The sequence below is a fragment of the Vicia villosa genome, linkage group LG2 (genome assembly GCF_029867415.1).
Source record: "Vicia villosa cultivar HV-30 ecotype Madison, WI linkage group LG2, Vvil1.0, whole genome shotgun sequence".
NCBI classification, from domain to species: Eukaryota; Viridiplantae; Streptophyta; class Magnoliopsida; order Fabales; family Fabaceae; genus Vicia; species Vicia villosa.
In genome coordinates, this window is record NC_081181.1 from 179,277,041 (window position 1) to 179,296,817 (window position 19,777).

The 19,777-nt window shown below is 31.6% G+C and overlaps 3 protein-coding genes across 3 annotated transcripts; all 3 read left to right on the forward strand.

Moving 5' to 3' along the window:
- The first annotated feature begins 7,164 nt into the window (after positions 1-7,164).
- LOC131647555 (nodulin-26-like) lies at positions 7,165-8,466 on the forward strand. Its single transcript, XM_058917442.1, has 5 exons — positions 7,165-7,284; positions 7,395-7,619; positions 7,710-7,907; positions 8,050-8,111; positions 8,256-8,466. The coding sequence occupies exons 1-5, from the start codon at positions 7,168-7,170 to the stop codon at positions 8,464-8,466; spliced, it is 813 nt and encodes a 270-aa protein (XP_058773425.1). The 5' UTR covers positions 7,165-7,167.
- Positions 8,467-12,525: 4,059 nt separating this feature from the next.
- LOC131647556 (nodulin-26-like) lies at positions 12,526-13,827 on the forward strand. Its single transcript, XM_058917444.1, has 5 exons — positions 12,526-12,645; positions 12,756-12,980; positions 13,071-13,268; positions 13,411-13,472; positions 13,617-13,827. Exons 1-5 carry the CDS (start codon positions 12,529-12,531, stop codon positions 13,825-13,827), a joined length of 813 nt encoding a protein of 270 aa, XP_058773427.1. The 5' UTR covers positions 12,526-12,528.
- A 4,059-nt stretch (positions 13,828-17,886) lies between these two features.
- On the forward strand, positions 17,887-19,188 carry LOC131647557 (nodulin-26-like). The gene is made up of 5 exons (XM_058917445.1): positions 17,887-18,006; positions 18,117-18,341; positions 18,432-18,629; positions 18,772-18,833; positions 18,978-19,188. Exons 1-5 carry the CDS (start codon positions 17,890-17,892, stop codon positions 19,186-19,188), a joined length of 813 nt encoding a protein of 270 aa, XP_058773428.1. The 5' UTR covers positions 17,887-17,889.
- Positions 19,189-19,777: the final 589 nt, after the last annotated feature.

Genomic DNA, 19,777 nt, shown 5'->3' on the forward strand with positions numbered 1-19,777 from the left:
GTGAGGGACCATAGCACGTGGAACACCTGCAAAACACTGAATTCCAAGTCAGTTTAAAAAAACACGCGCGCGCCTCCCAGCGAATCAGAGGGCGCCACGCATCATCTTCAACCTTCAGATGGGTTTTTACACCGTTCATTTGCAGGTGGTGTAAAAAACCCAATCTTTTACACCTGGTAATAATAGCGAATACAAGCAAACGTGAGTATAAATTTGGCGCGATGGTATGGTTGAGTTCGTATTGTTCATGCGAACTCAATGGTACTATTCAGAACCTGTAATTTTGCCTAATTTAGAAAACCCTAATTTTGGGATGAAGAACCCTAAAATGGTGGTTTCGTGTATACGCATCTAAAACTTAATTAAAGCTCCAGAAATGATCTACACCTCAAACCAAACTCAATAGTATGTCTACATCTTGTTAAACATGTGTGAATAGCCAGATACGAATTGATTTTAGTTTGAACAATTTTTGACCTGTGTAGCTCGATTCAGTGAGCTTCAAGGCTTGTAATTGATTGAGATAGTTTCAGTGATGTTCAAGGAAGGTGTATGAATGCTTAGTTTGTATTGAAATGAGCAGAAATTACAAATTCGAATTTGAGTTTTCTTTGAATTTTTTCAAGTGATTACAAAGGTGTTATGCTTAGCTTTGCTTCTGAACTTGTCCCCCTTCTGTTGCTGAACTAAGATAGCTTATTTATAAGCCATGTGTGCTTAGAATTGAAGCTAATATGTAGCTAGTTGCCTTTGTTGAAATCTTGCATTCTTTAATATTAAAAAAGCTTGAATTCTTGACCAAGTCACCTTGCCTTCAATGCACCTGCCTTGCCCTTTACTTCTCTGCAGAAAGATGAAGATTCTTTGGGGTGAGTCATGCTTGATTTGTAAGCTACCATTTATCCATGCATTTTCCTTTTAATTTTAATCTTAAAGTAAGATAAAATCATGCAAAATGGATAAAAAAAAAGGTATGGGCTTAGTCTTGGTCGTGGGAGGCCCATAGTAACATGGAAATGATGTTTGAATGCTGAAAACTTGGCCCCATTTGGAAAAAATGCCATTTTGAACAATGTTGATTTCGTGTATTTTCCCAAAATTTAGCCAACTTCAACAAGGTGTAAATCCTTCAATTTTTGTCATATGAAGGAGATCTTGCACTTTTTGGAAACCTCAAAGAGTCCTCTAACCAATGCCTTTGGTCTCATGTCAAAATGATTTTTGAAGCTCCTTGTGTGTCCTTTTGAAAAAAGTGTCTTTTTGTTGACTTTGAAAATGACCTGTAATGTCTTTGATCATATTTTTCAAATGGTGAATCCAATGACCATGGGATCAATGGAATTTGAAAGATAATTGAATTTCCTTCAAAACAAGCTTTGGTTTGAATTTTTTGGATGAAGGATGAGAGAGTTATGATCAGTCAAAGTTGAGTTGACTTTTCAGGCAAAAACCCTAATTTTGAATCTTAGGGTTTTGTTGATTTTTGATCTTTCCTTGATGAATTATGATCATCCAATGATCAAATGATGAATCCTTTGACAAAATATGGACTTTGACAAAAAATTTCATTTTTGACTGTCTGTTGACTTTTTTGGTCAAACGGGTCGTCTGTTGACTGTTTGAGCTGCTGACGGTGCGTCTGAGTGAATTGAAGTTTGAAAATTTGTATGATGGTACTTTGAGATATATGGATGTGTATGAAATCCATTTGAGCTCTCAAAAACTTGTTGCTCCTGTAAAAACAAGAAAAAACCCTGATTAGGGATTGTTTGTGTAGGAGACAGTTAAGCGTACCTGATTTTTGTGCAGTGTTGAGTCTCTGCTAATCGCGTGATATTCAGAAGACTTCTAGAACAAAAATCTTGGAATTTTGAATTGTGAAAGATTGATTTGATTGATGGTACAAAACACTGAGAATTGTACCGCCAGCAGTTTGGCTGTCAACTGACTGTTCAGGTATTGATGTAGCAGTTAGAGTGAAAAATCAACAGTCAAAGTTAATTTTCTTTTTTTGTTGTTTTTTGTTTTTGTTTTATGTAAAAAATGAAAGTTTATTTACATGACTTGTTAGAAAAACACAGACATAATAAATAACTAATATTTACGGTTACCAGTACAGTCTGAGTTTCCTGATTCTGCGCCTGCAAAAAGATTTAACTCTGTACCAATTGTGTTAGTACTATTTATCTGTAAATAAATAAATAGCATGTGTGAAGTAATAAACAGTATTTGGCGTTTGCGTAAGAATAAATTCAACTGCAAGCCAAATTACTGTATAAGAAAAATTCTAAAAACTAAGTATTTCATATGTCAGGATATTTGTTGAAATAAAAATCCATGATTATATGAGACCCCCTAATTTTCAGATTGGAGTTTTCTTGAAAAATATGTGGGCAAATTTTGGGGTATAACAGTTGCCCCTATTCAATCTTCTTAAACCTGAAGAGATTGTCTGAAATCCGAAGGTAGAAGATGATTGAATATTTAGATGCCCTGAAAATTTGCACTTACCTTGATCAGAAGAGATGTTGGAAGTTGCATTTGAATGTCGTCTGCGAAATGTTGTTGGCAGATTGAAACATTACCTGAGATGGGCTTTCAGATGCCACCTGGTAAATGGGTTGAGGGTTTGTTCATCAGAATGAATCCATTGATTATATCTTGATGAAGGATTTGAAAGTCTTTGTGTTGACTGTTTCGGAACCGTCCAAGGTTACCGCTTTAAGTCTTGGAAGATAATCGTTACGGAACTTGTCCAAAGTTTTTCCGATTTAGATTTTGGAAGTTGATCATTGTGGAACCGTCTGAGGTATCGCTTTAGATCTGCAATGTTAGATCGTTCTGGAACCGTCTGAGGTATCGCTTTAGATCTGCAACGTTAGATCGTTCTGGAACCGTCTGAGGTATCGCTTTAGATCTGTGATGCTAGATCGTTTTGGAACCGTCTGAGGTATCGCTTTAGATCTGCAATGTTAGATCGTTCTGGAACCGTCTGAGGTATCGCTTTAGATCTGCAACGTTAGATCGTTCTGGAACCGTCTGAGGTATCGCTTTAGATCTGTGATGCTAGATCGTTTTAGAACCGTCTGAGGTATCGCTTTAGATCTGTGATGTCTGTTTTTGAGTTGGTGAGTGATCAGAATGAATCTTCGGCTTGATTATATCTGAGAGAACCGTTCATGGAATTCAGGTGAACACGGATAGTGTGAGGAATAACCTTGTATTGTACATACAACTAAAGGAAATGAAACATTTAGATTCATATTATGTTTCCTCAAGCATGATATTTTCTGCAATTAAAATATATTTCTATAGTGCGGTATGCATTCATAACAATAATGTTCGTTCGATCGAAATACATCATAGACTCGCCAAGTAGAATCATTTTCATATTTCTCATCTCCTTCGTGGCGTGCACTAAATTTCATGTTGCAATTAAATTTTCCTCTATTAAGTTGAGTCAACTTTTAGCTCGACCACTAAATCAATAAGGAAACAATATGAATCTAAATGCATCATAAATAACCTAGGTTTCTTTGAAATATTTTCCACCTCTAGAATTTTCTTAAGGTACAAGAGTGGATCATCTATTGCAACACAAGAAAATTGTCATACACTTAGGAACATCTAAAACATCACTGGTTCGAATTCAAACGAGAAGTTAAGATGCAAGGCCTAATGATTCTGTTATTCATCGTATTATCGTCAAAACACCCGTAATCTCTAACACACCATTTGCATTGTTAGCATTGAGAGTCGTGTATTGTGCCTTTTCTACCAATGGACTAATAGGGATTCCTGCAGGGATGTAACAATGTTCTCTTTGAAACCATCTAAGGATTATGAATGTGTGTACTATGTAGAGATCTACTTAGATTTTGGTGCCAACTATAGGTGCATATTGTTTTAGGTACATAATAAGCCACACCATGAAGACACAAATAACATATAAGAAGTTCAATTAATTAAAGTGATCGATCGGATGATAAAAATGAAACTAACCCACTTATTCACAAGAAACAATTCCTAAAACTGGTTGATTCAAAAGTAAATGAAAGTATACACACAATTGAAATAAATATATTTCAATAAACATGCTTGAGCTTAATGCAAATACAAATTTAAATTAATTACACGAACAAATACTGATTTGTCTTTAAGATCCAAATAACAAACCACACAGTGGTTTATAAATAATTTAAGCCTAATCTTTGTGGGATCGATAATTTTCTTATCATGTTATACTAGTTTGAATGTTTATACTTACGCAAATTATTGAAACCACTAGAAAGAACTCCACTTCTTCGAACCACTGAGGAAATGAGAAAAATTATTATTGACATAATATTTTGAAGAGGCATTATAAAGCATTAATAACTGCATATCCTCCCCTAGTAATAAGCTCTCAAAGGGAGAAAGTCGTATGTTTCTCTAACTTTTTACTCAATGACCATACTCTCAGCTCAGTCTTAATATACGAAGATGAAAGAGTGGAAAGACTAGGAAATTTGGTAAGCAAGATATTCTGGGACGTCGAGGCAATATACTAAAACATAGAATGCATAAATGTTGTCACTGTCAACACAACATGACATATAAGACCTTATTTCTAGAGTTACCAAGTATTGGGAAAGACTAAGGATCCCGCATAATCTATCCAAGAGAAGATTGACCTCGTAAAAACAATGGTGACATGGTCCATAGAGATCAGCATATGAGGGGTTCCTCTAATTTTTTTTTAGTCAATGGCCATGCTCCCAGCTCAATCTTAATATATGAAGACGAAAGAGAGGAATAATTTGGAAATATTGTAAGCGAGATATATCGGGATGTAGAGACAATATGCTTAAATATATAATGCATAAATTTTGTCATCATCAACACAACGAGACTTATAAGACCTTATTTCTAGAGTTACCGATTAATGGGAAAGACTGAGGATCCCGCATATTATGTCTAAGGTAAGATTGACCTCGTAAAAATGATGGTGACGTGGTCCATAGAGATCAGTATATGAGGAGTTCTCGAAGGACTAGACTCCATAAATATTGGGAAATCTTTGTTTTGCATTCAACACCATCTACAACGAGGTAGAATACAAAGAGAATGGGTATTACTCAACCTTATAACAACAATTTTTAAAGTATCTACAGAGGTAAAAGCATTAGCAAAGAAATTTATATTTTTTAAATGACATATTTCTTTAAAGCTTAGAATTCTAGATCAGACTCCATGTCTTGACTAGCTAGAATAAAAAAACTCAACAACATCCAAACAATAATCAAAAATAAAATCATGGCTCCCAAGCACGTAGACATTGATTGTATATTGCAACAAAGAATCTAGAAAATAGATGGCTCTTCCAATCTCGTATGTTAAAACCAAAAAAAAATTATTAAAGTCCTCCAAGGTAGGAAGGAATATAAAATTGTAATTTTCCCCAATACCTATTGATCTCAGGTTAACTATAAAGAAATAGAAGAACTACTCTCATGCTTAAATATTTAATTTGAGTAAAAGAAAAATATGTGATGATATAAACACTTTGGAGTATGTGTCATCCACATAGACAAAAGTTCATTGACTAGCTTGCTCTTCTAAATTTGTTTTTCGTAACCACTGATAATCCAAGACATAAATTAGCAAGTAAAAAAGTGTAACAAGTGTCACTAATACACTAATATATAAATATAAGATGTGATGAATACAGGTGACTTATCTTATTTTTACAAGATAAGAAAATAGAAGAATTACTGACATTCATATTTGTGGAACCAATAATCAACCTATTAATGTATTTGTCCTATCTTAATAAAACGGTGGTTGCAAATATAAAGAATGACTAAGAAGTAACATGTGTAGGAGACATTCTAGTGTATAAAATTAAGTTTTTTATTTTAAAATGTGTTAGAAATTTGGTAAGAGAATATAGTATAATATGTACTATTCTTGGTTTTAAAAAGGATACAACATTTTTTATAGATTGAAATTTAATAGTCCAGACATTTTTCAATTGATAATTTTTCCTTGAATTTAGAAAGAAAAAGTAATGGCCACTTCCACTTTAACATATAAAAATGTTAAGTATATAGAATTTTAGCTATAAGAATTTTGACTCCCCTAAAATTATAGAGTATAGTATTACTATTATAGTGACCCGATACAATATAATAACATTTTATTTAAATTTTTAATTATTTATGTTATTGAGCAAACTAAAATAAAAAATTTGCACTTTCTTTTTTGGATGAAACCAGAGTTATATTATTTCAAATTATGATTAAATTTTATTACGAAAAGTAGATGTTCATTTTGAAACTTGAAAGATTCAAATATACAAAATATTTGGCTTAAAGATATGACAAAGATAATATTAATAATAATAATGATAATATTAAAAATAATAATGATAAAGAATTGAGGTATAAACTTATTGTGTTACTATCTTAGACTTAAGATCAACCTTGGTGACTGCATCCCTTAACTACCTAGAGACATGACTAGTTATTATGGTGGTTGTGTTAATCATTGTGTAAAATGTTCACAACTAAAGGTAATGGTGGTGGCGGTGGAAAAAGTATATTACTTTGCCGGATCTTATATTATTTTAAAACAGGTAAACAAAATCAATCATTTAGTTAGTGTAACTCAGAATTATGATTTGTGACAGATAGCACACAAGCTTAGAGTGATTTTAAAAGAAAATAATCACTCAAGAAAATTGTTGGAATATTCAGATGTATGTATGTAAATACGTACATAAGATAAGAGAAAGAGACCACAAAGCATTGATTCTAACAAAAATGAGACGTATGAACGAAATTTTTGTGAGTATCCCAAAAAAGAATTATACGATTATCACACTGCATTTTCTATAATTGGAGTTTTTCTATCCAACTGATCAGGTCAAAACTTACCAACTCAACATAAAAATTTCAAATCAAAATAATCTTACTTTAGATTTTGTTTAGTCAAATCTTTTTTTCTTATTTAAAACATACATTCTGCCAACCATATTATTAAACATTAGCATGTTTGTTTTCCCTATAAATTGGCGATGTTGCATCTCTATTCTTCATTCATCACATCTAATCCCACAATCAAAACATAAAAACATTGTTTGATATAATAAATATCTTAACGTTATCCTTAAATACTCTATTAGACATGGGTGATAATTCAGATAGTAATAGAAACCTTGATGTGGTTTTAAATGTAAGCAACGATGCCACGAAAAAGTGTGACGAGTCAAGCATTGAAGATTATGTACCTCTTTTGCAAAAGGTGGCTTTTCTTAAGATCTTAACTTTAAACAAAATCAATTATTGTTTTTGATATATGATATTTTAATTAAACGATGACTAAAACATGGTTGTGTTTTTTGTTGAATATAGTTGGTGGCAGAGGTAGTGGGAACATTCTTCTTAATATTTGTTGGATGTGGCTCTGTAGTTGTGAACCTTAACAATGATAATGTAGTGACACTCCCTGGAATTGCAATTGTTTGGGGACTTGCAGTTGTGGTATTGGTATATTCTCTTGGTCATATCTCTGGTGCTCATTTCAATCCTGCAGTCACCATTGCTCATGCCTCCACCAAAAGATTTCCACTGATGCAGGTGAATTAACAAACACACTTTCATGTATGATAATATTCTTATTGTATATTTTTTCTGACGAAATTGGTTTTAATTTAATTTTGAATGCAGGTACCATCATATATAATTGCTCAACTCATTGGATCAATACTTGCAAGTGGAGCTCTCAAAATTATATTCAGTGACAAAGAAAATCATTTTGTGGGAACACTTCCCGCTGGTTCTAATCTCCAAGCTTTTGTGGTTGAGTTTATAATCACTTTCTACCTTATGTTCATCATTTCTGGAGTTGCCACCGATAATAGAGCGGTAAAATTCACTAATTAATTGTATTAACATATTTTAAAAGATTAAATTACTTAAATTTATCTTTACGTTATATATGAAACTTTCAAATATTATTCAACCATGTCTCATAGCTATTGTTAATTAATTTTATTTATTTCTGTAGATCGGTGAATTGGCAGGACTTGCAGTTGGATCTACAATTATTATATGTGTGTTATTTGCCGGGTATTACTCTTTAGACCTTAATAACGAGTATAGATCATTAAGTAAAACAAATATTGTACATTTTTTAATTTAATAAAGAGGTTACATGTTTTGTGAGATATTTTAAACTTAAAACTTACTTGTGAATGAAAATATATTTGACAGACCAATCACGGGAGCATCAATGAATCCAGCGAGAAGTTTAGGGCCAGCTATTGTACACCACGAATATAGAGGAATATGGATATATTTGGTGTCACCTACTCTAGGAGCATTGGCTGGTACGCATGCATATGCTTTCATTAGATTCACAAGCAAACCAGTGCGTGAGCTCACCAAGAGTAGTTCATTCCTTAAAGGTTCGGGAAGCAAGTGATCATAATGATTATAAATGAATGAAAATTCATTTTTAAATTTTGAATAACACCACGTATTAGGGTCCAAGTGTACAAGAACAATTTTCTACTCAGATAGTGTGAGGAATAACCTTGTATTGTACATACAACTAAAGGAAATGAAACATTTAGATTCATATTATGTTTCCTCAAGCATGATATTTTCTGCAATTAAAATATATTTCTATAGTGCGGTATGCATTCATAACAATAATGTTCGTTCGATCGAAATACATCATAGACTCACCAAGTAGAATCATTTTCATATTTCTCATCTCCTTCGTGGGGTGCACTAAATTTCATGTTGCAATTAAATTTTCCTCTATTAAGTTGAGTCAACTTTTAGCTCGACCACTAAATCAATAAGGAAACAATATGAATCTAAATGCATCATAAATAACCTAGGTTTCTTTGAAATATTTTCCACCTCTAGAATTTTCTTGAGGTACAAGAGTGGATCATCTATTGCAACACAAGAAAATTGTCATACACTTAGGGACATCTAAAACATCACTGGTTAGAATTCAAACGAGAAGTTAAGATGCAAGGCCTAATGATTCTGTTATTCATCGTATTATCGTCAAAACACCCGTAATCTCTAACACACCATTTGCATTGTTAGCATTGAGAGACGTGTATTATGCCTTTTCTACAAATGGACTAATAGGGATTCCTGCAGGGATGTAACAATGTTCTCTTTGAAACCATCTAAGGATTATGAATGTGTGTACTATGTAGAGATCTACTTAGATTTTGGTGCCAACTATAGGTGCATAGTGTTTTAGGTACATAATAAGCCACACCATGAAGACACAAATAACATATAAGAAGTTCAATTAATTAAAGTGATCGATCGGATGATAAAAATGAAACTAACCCACTTATTCACAAGAAACAATTCCAAAAACTTGTTGATTCAAAAGTGAATGAAAGTATACACACAATTGAAATAAATATATTTCAATAAACATGCTTGAGCTTAATGCGAATACAAATTTAAATTAATTACACGAACAAATACTGATTTGTCTTTAAGATCCAAATAACAAACCACACAGTGGTTTATAAATAATTTAAGTCCAATCTTTGTGGGATCGATAATTTTCTTATCACGTTATACTAGTTTGACTGTTTATACTTACGCACATTATTGAAACCACTAGAAAGAACTCCACTTCTTCGAACCACTGAGGAAATGAGAAAAATTATTATTGACATAATATTTTGAAGAGGCATTATAAAGCATTAATAACTTCATATCCTCCCCTAGTAATAAGCTCTCAAAGGGAGAAAGTCGTATGTTTCTCTAATTTTTTTACTCAATGACCATACTCTCAGCTCAGTCTTAATATACGAAGATGAGAGAGTGGAAAGACTAGGAAATTTGGTAAGCAAGATATTCTGGGATGTCGAGGCAATATACTAAAACATAGAATGGATAAATGTTTTCACTGTCAACACAACATGACATATAAGACCTTATTTCTAGAGTTACCAAGTATTGGGAAAGACTAAGGATCCCGCATAATCTATCCAAAAGAAGGTTGACCTCGTAAAAACAATGGTGACATGGTCCATAGAGATCAGCATATGAGGGGTTCCTCTAATTTTTTTTTAGTCAATGGCCATGCTCCCAGCTCAATCTTAATATATGAAGACGAAAGAGAGGAATAATTTGGAAATATTGTAAGCGAGATATATCGGGATGTAGAGACAATATGCTTAAATATATAATGCATAAATTTTGTCATCATCAACACAACGAGACTTATAAGACCTTATTTCTAGAGTTACCGATTAATGGGAAAGACTGAGGATCCCGCATATTATGTCTAAGGTAAGATTGACCTCGTAAAAATGATGGTGACGTGGTCCATAGAGATCAGTATATGAGGAGTTCTCGAAGGACTAGACTCCATAAATATTGGGAAATCTTTGTTTTGCATTCAACACCATCTACAACGAGGTAGAATACAAAGAGAATGGGTATTACTCAACCTTATAACAACAATTTTTAAAGTATCTACAGAGGTAAAAGCATTAGCAAAGAAATTTATATTTTTTAAATGACATATTTCTTTAAAGCTTAGAATTCTAGATCAGACTCCATGTCTTGACTAGCTAGAATAAAAAAACTCAACAACATCCAAACAATAATCAAAAATAAAATCATGGCTCCCAAGCACGTAGACATTGATTGTATATTGCAACAAAGAATCTAGAAAATAGATGGCTCTTCCAATCTCGTATGTTAAAACCAAAAAAAAATTATTAAAGTCCTCCAAGGTAGGAAGGAATATAAAATTGTAATTTTCCCCAATACCTATTGATCTCAGGTTAACTATAAAGAAATAGAAGAACTACTCTCATGCTTAAATATTTAATTTGAGTAAAAGAAAAATATGTGATGATATAAACACTTTGGAGTATGTGTCATCCACATAGACAAAAGTTCATTGACTAGCTTGCTCTTCTAAATTTGTTTTTCGTAACCACTGATAATCCAAGACATAAATTAGCAAGTAAAAAAGTGTAACAAGTGTCACTAATACACTAATATATAAATATAAGATGTGATGAATACAGGTGACTTATCTTATTTTTACAAGATAAGAAAATAGAAGAATTACTGACATTCATATTTGTGGAACCAATAATCAACCTATTAATGTATTTGTCCTATCTTAATAAAACGGTGGTTGCAAATATAAAGAATGACTAAGAAGTAACATGTGTAGGAGACATTCTAGTGTATAAAATTAAGTTTTTTATTTTAAAATGTGTTAGAAATTTGGTAAGAGAATATAGTATAATATGTACTATTCTTGGTTTTAAAAAGGATACAACATTTTTTATAGATTGAAATTTAATAGTCCAGACATTTTTCAATTGATAATTTTTCCTTGAATTTAGAAAGAAAAAGTAATGGCCACTTCCACTTTAACATATAAAAATGTTAAGTATATAGAATTTTAGCTATAAGAATTTTGACTCCCCTAAAATTATAGAGTATAGTATTACTATTATAGTGACCCGATACAATATAATAACATTTTATTTAAATTTTTAATTATTTATGTTATTGAGCAAACTAAAATAAAAAATTTGCACTTTCTTTTTTGGATGAAACCAGAGTTATATTATTTCAAATTATGATTAAATTTTATTACGAAAAGTAGATGTTCATTTTGAAACTTGAAAGATTCAAATATACAAAATATTTGGCTTAAAGATATGACAAAGATAATATTAATAATAATAATGATAATATTAAAAATAATAATGATAAAGAATTGAGGTATAAACTTATTGTGTTACTATCTTAGACTTAAGATCAACCTTGGTGACTGCATCCCTTAACTACCTAGAGACATGACTAGTTATTATGGTGGTTGTGTTAATCATTGTGTAAAATGTTCACAACTAAAGGTAATGGTGGTGGCGGTGGAAAAAGTATATTACTTTGCCGGATCTTATATTATTTTAAAACAGGTAAACAAAATCAATCATTTAGTTAGTGTAACTCAGAATTATGATTTGTGACAGATAGCACACAAGCTTAGAGTGATTTTAAAAGAAAATAATCACTCAAGAAAATTGTTGGAATATTCAGATGTATGTATGTAAATACGTACATAAGATAAGAGAAAGAGACCACAAAGCATTGATTCTAACAAAAATGAGACGTATGAACGAAATTTTTGTGAGTATCCCAAAAAAGAATTATACGATTATCACACTGCATTTTCTATAATTGGAGTTTTTCTATCCAACTGATCAGGTCAAAACTTACCAACTCAACATAAAAATTTCAAATCAAAATAATCTTACTTTAGATTTTGTTTAGTCAAATCTTTTTTTCTTATTTAAAACATACATTCTGCCAACCATATTATTAAACATTAGCATGTTTGTTTTCCCTATAAATTGGCGATGTTGCATCTCTATTCTTCATTCATCACATCTAATCCCACAATCAAAACATAAAAACATTGTTTGATATAATAAATATCTTAACGTTATCCTTAAATACTCTATTAGACATGGGTGATAATTCAGATAGTAATAGAAACCTTGATGTGGTTTTAAATGTAAGCAACGATGCCACGAAAAAGTGTGACGAGTCAAGCATTGAAGATTATGTACCTCTTTTGCAAAAGGTGGCTTTTCTTAAGATCTTAACTTTAAACAAAATCAATTATTGTTTTTGATATATGATATTTTAATTAAACGATGACTAAAACATGGTTGTGTTTTTTGTTGAATATAGTTGGTGGCAGAGGTAGTGGGAACATTCTTCTTAATATTTGTTGGATGTGGCTCTGTAGTTGTGAACCTTAACAATGATAATGTAGTGACACTCCCTGGAATTGCAATTGTTTGGGGACTTGCAGTTGTGGTATTGGTATATTCTCTTGGTCATATCTCTGGTGCTCATTTCAATCCTGCAGTCACCATTGCTCATGCCTCCACCAAAAGATTTCCACTGATGCAGGTGAATTAACAAACACACTTTCATGTATGATAATATTCTTATTGTATATTTTTTCTGACGAAATTGGTTTTAATTTAATTTTGAATGCAGGTACCATCATATATAATTGCTCAACTCATTGGATCAATACTTGCAAGTGGAGCTCTCAAAATTATATTCAGTGACAAAGAAAATCATTTTGTGGGAACACTTCCCGCTGGTTCTAATCTCCAAGCTTTTGTGGTTGAGTTTATAATCACTTTCTACCTTATGTTCATCATTTCTGGAGTTGCCACCGATAATAGAGCGGTAAAATTCACTAATTAATTGTATTAACATATTTTAAAAGATTAAATTACTTAAATTTATCTTTACGTTATATATGAAACTTTCAAATATTATTCAACCATGTCTCATAGCTATTGTTAATTAATTTTATTTATTTCTGTAGATCGGTGAATTGGCAGGACTTGCAGTTGGATCTACAATTATTATATGTGTGTTATTTGCCGGGTATTACTCTTTAGACCTTAATAACGAGTATAGATCATTAAGTAAAACAAATATTGTACATTTTTTAATTTAATAAAGAGGTTACATGTTTTGTGAGATATTTTAAACTTAAAACTTACTTGTGAATGAAAATATATTTGACAGACCAATCACGGGAGCATCAATGAATCCAGCGAGAAGTTTAGGGCCAGCTATTGTACACCACGAATATAGAGGAATATGGATATATTTGGTGTCACCTACTCTAGGAGCATTGGCTGGTACGCATGCATATGCTTTCATTAGATTCACAAGCAAACCAGTGCGTGAGCTCACCAAGAGTAGTTCATTCCTTAAAGGTTCGGGAAGCAAGTGATCATAATGATTATAAATGAATGAAAATTCATTTTTAAATTTTGAATAACACCACGTATTAGGGTCCAAGTGTACAAGAACAATTTTCTACTCAGATAGTGTGAGGAATAACCTTGTATTGTACATACAACTAAAGGAAATGAAACATTTAGATTCATATTATGTTTCCTCAAGCATGATATTTTCTGCAATTAAAATATATTTCTATAGTGCGGTATGCATTCATAACAATAATGTTCGTTCGATCGAAATACATCATAGACTCACCAAGTAGAATCATTTTCATATTTCTCATCTCCTTCGTGGGGTGCACTAAATTTCATGTTGCAATTAAATTTTCCTCTATTAAGTTGAGTCAACTTTTAGCTCGACCACTAAATCAATAAGGAAACAATATGAATCTAAATGCATCATAAATAACCTAGGTTTCTTTGAAATATTTTCCACCTCTAGAATTTTCTTGAGGTACAAGAGTGGATCATCTATTGCAACACAAGAAAATTGTCATACACTTAGGGACATCTAAAACATCACTGGTTAGAATTCAAACGAGAAGTTAAGATGCAAGGCCTAATGATTCTGTTATTCATCGTATTATCGTCAAAACACCCGTAATCTCTAACACACCATTTGCATTGTTAGCATTGAGAGACGTGTATTATGCCTTTTCTACAAATGGACTAATAGGGATTCCTGCAGGGATGTAACAATGTTCTCTTTGAAACCATCTAAGGATTATGAATGTGTGTACTATGTAGAGATCTACTTAGATTTTGGTGCCAACTATAGGTGCATAGTGTTTTAGGTACATAATAAGCCACACCATGAAGACACAAATAACATATAAGAAGTTCAATTAATTAAAGTGATCGATCGGATGATAAAAATGAAACTAACCCACTTATTCACAAGAAACAATTCCAAAAACTTGTTGATTCAAAAGTGAATGAAAGTATACACACAATTGAAATAAATATATTTCAATAAACATGCTTGAGCTTAATGCGAATACAAATTTAAATTAATTACACGAACAAATACTGATTTGTCTTTAAGATCCAAATAACAAACCACACAGTGGTTTATAAATAATTTAAGTCCAATCTTTGTGGGATCGATAATTTTCTTATCACGTTATACTAGTTTGACTGTTTATACTTACGCACATTATTGAAACCACTAGAAAGAACTCCACTTCTTCGAACCACTGAGGAAATGAGAAAAATTATTATTGACATAATATTTTGAAGAGGCATTATAAAGCATTAATAACTTCATATCCTCCCCTAGTAATAAGCTCTCAAAGGGAGAAAGTCGTATGTTTCTCTAATTTTTTTACTCAATGACCATACTCTCAGCTCAGTCTTAATATACGAAGATGAGAGAGTGGAAAGACTAGGAAATTTGGTAAGCAAGATATTCTGGGATGTCGAGGCAATATACTAAAACATAGAATGGATAAATGTTTTCACTGTCAACACAACATGACATATAAGACCTTATTTCTAGAGTTACCAAGTATTGGGAAAGACTAAGGATCCCGCATAATCTATCCAAAAGAAGGTTGACCTCGTAAAAACAATGGTGACATGGTCCATAGAGATCAGCATATGAGGGGTTCCTCTAATTTTTTTTTAGTCAATGGCCATGCTCCCAGCTCAATCTTAATATATGAAGACGAAAGAGAGGAATAATTTGGAAATATTGTAAGCGAGATATATCGGGATGTAGAGACAATATGCTTAAATATATAATGCATAAATTTTGTCATCATCAACACAACGAGACTTATAAGACCTTATTTCTAGAGTTACCGATTAATGGGAAAGACTGAGGATCCCGCATATTATGTCTAAGGTAAGATTGACCTCGTAAAAATGATGGTGACGTGGTCCATAGAGATCAGTATATGAGGAGTTCTCGAAGGACTAGACTCCATAAATATTGGGAAATCTTTGTTTTGCATTCAACACCATCTACAACGAGGTAGAATACAAAGAGAATGGGTATTACTCAACCTTATAACAACAATTTTTAAAGTATCTACAGAGGTAAAAGCATTAGCAAAGAAATTTATATTTTTTAAATGACATATTTCTTTAAAGCTTAGAATTCTAGATCAGACTCCATGTCTTGACTAGCTAGAATAAAAAAACTCAACAACATCCAAACAATAATCAAAAATAAAATCATGGCTCCCAAGCACGTAGACATTGATTGTATATTGCAACAAAGAATCTAGAAAATAGATGGCTCTTCCAATCTCGTATGTTAAAACCAAAAAAAAATTATTAAAGTCCTCCAAGGTAGGAAGGAATATAAAATTGTAATTTTCCCCAATACCTATTGATCTCAGGTTAACTATAAAGAAATAGAAGAACTACTCTCATGCTTAAATATTTAATTTGAGTAAAAGAAAAATATGTGATGATATAAACACTTTGGAGTATGTGTCATCCACATAGACAAAAGTTCATTGACTAGCTTGCTCTTCTAAATTTGTTTTTCGTAACCACTGATAATCCAAGACATAAATTAGCAAGTAAAAAAGTGTAACAAGTGTCACTAATACACTAATATATAAATATAAGATGTGATGAATACAGGTGACTTATCTTATTTTTACAAGATAAGAAAATAGAAGAATTACTGACATTCATATTTGTGGAACCAATAATCAACCTATTAATGTATTTGTCCTATCTTAATAAAACGGTGGTTGCAAATATAAAGAATGACTAAGAAGTAACATGTGTAGGAGACATTCTAGTGTATAAAATTAAGTTTTTTATTTTAAAATGTGTTAGAAATTTGGTAAGAGAATATAGTATAATATGTACTATTCTTGGTTTTAAAAAGGATACAACATTTTTTATAGATTGAAATTTAATAGTCCAGACATTTTTCAATTGATAATTTTTCCTTGAATTTAGAAAGAAAAAGTAATGGCCACTTCCACTTTAACATATAAAAATGTTAAGTATATAGAATTTTAGCTATAAGAATTTTGACTCCCCTAAAATTATAGAGTATAGTATTACTATTATAGTGACCCGATACAATATAATAACATTTTATTTAAATTTTTAATTATTTATGTTATTGAGCAAACTAAAATAAAAAATTTGCACTTTCTTTTTTGGATGAAACCAGAGTTATATTATTTCAAATTATGATTAAATTTTATTACGAAAAGTAGATGTTCATTTTGAAACTTGAAAGATTCAAATATACAAAATATTTGGCTTAAAGATATGACAAAGATAATATTAATAATAATAATGATAATATTAAAAATAATAATGATAAAGAATTGAGGTATAAACTTATTGTGTTACTATCTTAGACTTAAGATCAACCTTGGTGACTGCATCCCTTAACTACCTAGAGACATGACTAGTTATTATGGTGGTTGTGTTAATCATTGTGTAAAATGTTCACAACTAAAGGTAATGGTGGTGGCGGTGGAAAAAGTATATTACTTTGCCGGATCTTATATTATTTTAAAACAGGTAAACAAAATCAATCATTTAGTTAGTGTAACTCAGAATTATGATTTGTGACAGATAGCACACAAGCTTAGAGTGATTTTAAAAGAAAATAATCACTCAAGAAAATTGTTGGAATATTCAGATGTATGTATGTAAATACGTACATAAGATAAGAGAAAGAGACCACAAAGCATTGATTCTAACAAAAATGAGACGTATGAACGAAATTTTTGTGAGTATCCCAAAAAAGAATTATACGATTATCACACTGCATTTTCTATAATTGGAGTTTTTCTATCCAACTGATCAGGTCAAAACTTACCAACTCAACATAAAAATTTCAAATCAAAATAATCTTACTTTAGATTTTGTTTAGTCAAATCTTTTTTTCTTATTTAAAACATACATTCTGCCAACCATATTATTAAACATTAGCATGTTTGTTTTCCCTATAAATTGGCGATGTTGCATCTCTATTCTTCATTCATCACATCTAATCCCACAATCAAAACATAAAAACATTGTTTGATATAATAAATATCTTAACGTTATCCTTAAATACTCTATTAGACATGGGTGATAATTCAGATAGTAATAGAAACCTTGATGTGGTTTTAAATGTAAGCAACGATGCCACGAAAAAGTGTGACGAGTCAAGCATTGAAGATTATGTACCTCTTTTGCAAAAGGTGGCTTTTCTTAAGATCTTAACTTTAAACAAAATCAATTATTGTTTTTGATATATGATATTTTAATTAAACGATGACTAAAACATGGTTGTGTTTTTTGTTGAATATAGTTGGTGGCAGAGGTAGTGGGAACATTCTTCTTAATATTTGTTGGATGTGGCTCTGTAGTTGTGAACCTTAACAATGATAATGTAGTGACACTCCCTGGAATTGCAATTGTTTGGGGACTTGCAGTTGTGGTATTGGTATATTCTCTTGGTCATATCTCTGGTGCTCATTTCAATCCTGCAGTCACCATTGCTCATGCCTCCACCAAAAGATTTCCACTGATGCAGGTGAATTAACAAACACACTTTCATGTATGATAATATTCTTATTGTATATTTTTTCTGACGAAATTGGTTTTAATTTAATTTTGAATGCAGGTACCATCATATATAATTGCTCAACTCATTGGATCAATACTTGCAAGTGGAGCTCTCAAAATTATATTCAGTGACAAAGAAAATCATTTTGTGGGAACACTTCCCGCTGGTTCTAATCTCCAAGCTTTTGTGGTTGAGTTTATAATCACTTTCTACCTTATGTTCATCATTTCTGGAGTTGCCACCGATAATAGAGCGGTAAAATTCACTAATTAATTGTATTAACATATTTTAAAAGATTAAATTACTTAAATTTATCTTTACGTTATATATGAAACTTTCAAATATTATTCAACCATGTCTCATAGCTATTGTTAATTAATTTTATTTATTTCTGTAGATCGGTGAATTGGCAGGACTTGCAGTTGGATCTACAATTATTATATGTGTGTTATTTGCCGGGTATTACTCTTTAGACCTTAATAACGAGTATAGATCATTAAGTAAAACAAATATTGTACATTTTTTAATTTAATAAAGAGGTTACATGTTTTGTGAGATATTTTAAACTTAAAACTTACTTGTGAATGAAAATATATTTGACAGACCAATCACGGGAGCATCAATGAATCCAGCGAGAAGTTTAGGGCCAGCTATTGTACACCACGAATATAGAGGAATATGGATATATTTGGTGTCACCTACTCTAGGAGCATTGGCTGGTACGCATGCATATGCTTTCATTAGATTCACAAGCAAACCAGTGCGTGAGCTCACCAAGAGTAGTTCATTCCTTAAAGGTTCGGGAAGCAAGTGATCATAATGATTATAAATGAATGAAAATTCATTTTTAAATTTTGAATAACACCACGTATTAGGGTCCAAGTGTACAAGAACAATTTTCTACTCAGATAGTGTGAGGAATAACCTTGTATTGTACATACAACTAAAGGAAATGAAACATTTAGATTCATATTATGTTTCCTCAAGCATGATATTTTCTGCAATTAAAATATATTTCTATAGTGCGGTATGCATTCATAACAATAATGTTCGTTCGATCGAAATACATCATAGACTCACCAAGTAGAATCATTTTCATATTTCTCATCTCCTTCGTGGGGTGCACTAAATTTCATGTTGCAATTAAATTTTCCTCTATTAAGTTGAGTCAACTTTTAGCTCGACCACTAAATCAATAAGGAAACAATATGAATCTAAATGCATCATAAATAACCTAGGTTTCTTTGAAATATTTTCCACCTCTAGAATTTTCTTGAGGTACAAGAGTGGATCATCTATTGCAACACAAGAAAATTGTCATACACTTAGGGACATCTAAAACATCACTGGTTAGAATTCAAACGAGAAGTTAAGATGCAAGGCCTAATGATTCTGTTATTCAT

Excerpts from the sequence above, each read along its gene's own strand:
- LOC131647555 (XM_058917442.1), top strand. The coding sequence starts at position 7,168 with ATGGGTGATAATTCAGATAGTAATAGAAACCTTGATGTGGTTTTAAAT. Across the intron at positions 7,285-7,394 it reads ATGTACCTCTTTTGCAAAAG|TTGGTGGCAGAGGTAGTGGG; the intron begins GTGGCTTTTCTT and ends TGTTGAATATAG. Across the intron at positions 8,112-8,255 it reads ATATGTGTGTTATTTGCCGG|ACCAATCACGGGAGCATCAA; the intron begins GTATTACTCTTT and ends TATATTTGACAG.
- LOC131647556 (XM_058917444.1), top strand. The coding sequence starts at position 12,529 with ATGGGTGATAATTCAGATAGTAATAGAAACCTTGATGTGGTTTTAAAT. Across the intron at positions 12,646-12,755 it reads ATGTACCTCTTTTGCAAAAG|TTGGTGGCAGAGGTAGTGGG; the intron begins GTGGCTTTTCTT and ends TGTTGAATATAG. Across the intron at positions 13,269-13,410 it reads TTGCCACCGATAATAGAGCG|ATCGGTGAATTGGCAGGACT; the intron begins GTAAAATTCACT and ends TTATTTCTGTAG.
- LOC131647557 (XM_058917445.1), top strand. The coding sequence starts at position 17,890 with ATGGGTGATAATTCAGATAGTAATAGAAACCTTGATGTGGTTTTAAAT. Across the intron at positions 18,007-18,116 it reads ATGTACCTCTTTTGCAAAAG|TTGGTGGCAGAGGTAGTGGG; the intron begins GTGGCTTTTCTT and ends TGTTGAATATAG. Across the intron at positions 18,342-18,431 it reads AAAGATTTCCACTGATGCAG|GTACCATCATATATAATTGC; the intron begins GTGAATTAACAA and ends TTTTGAATGCAG.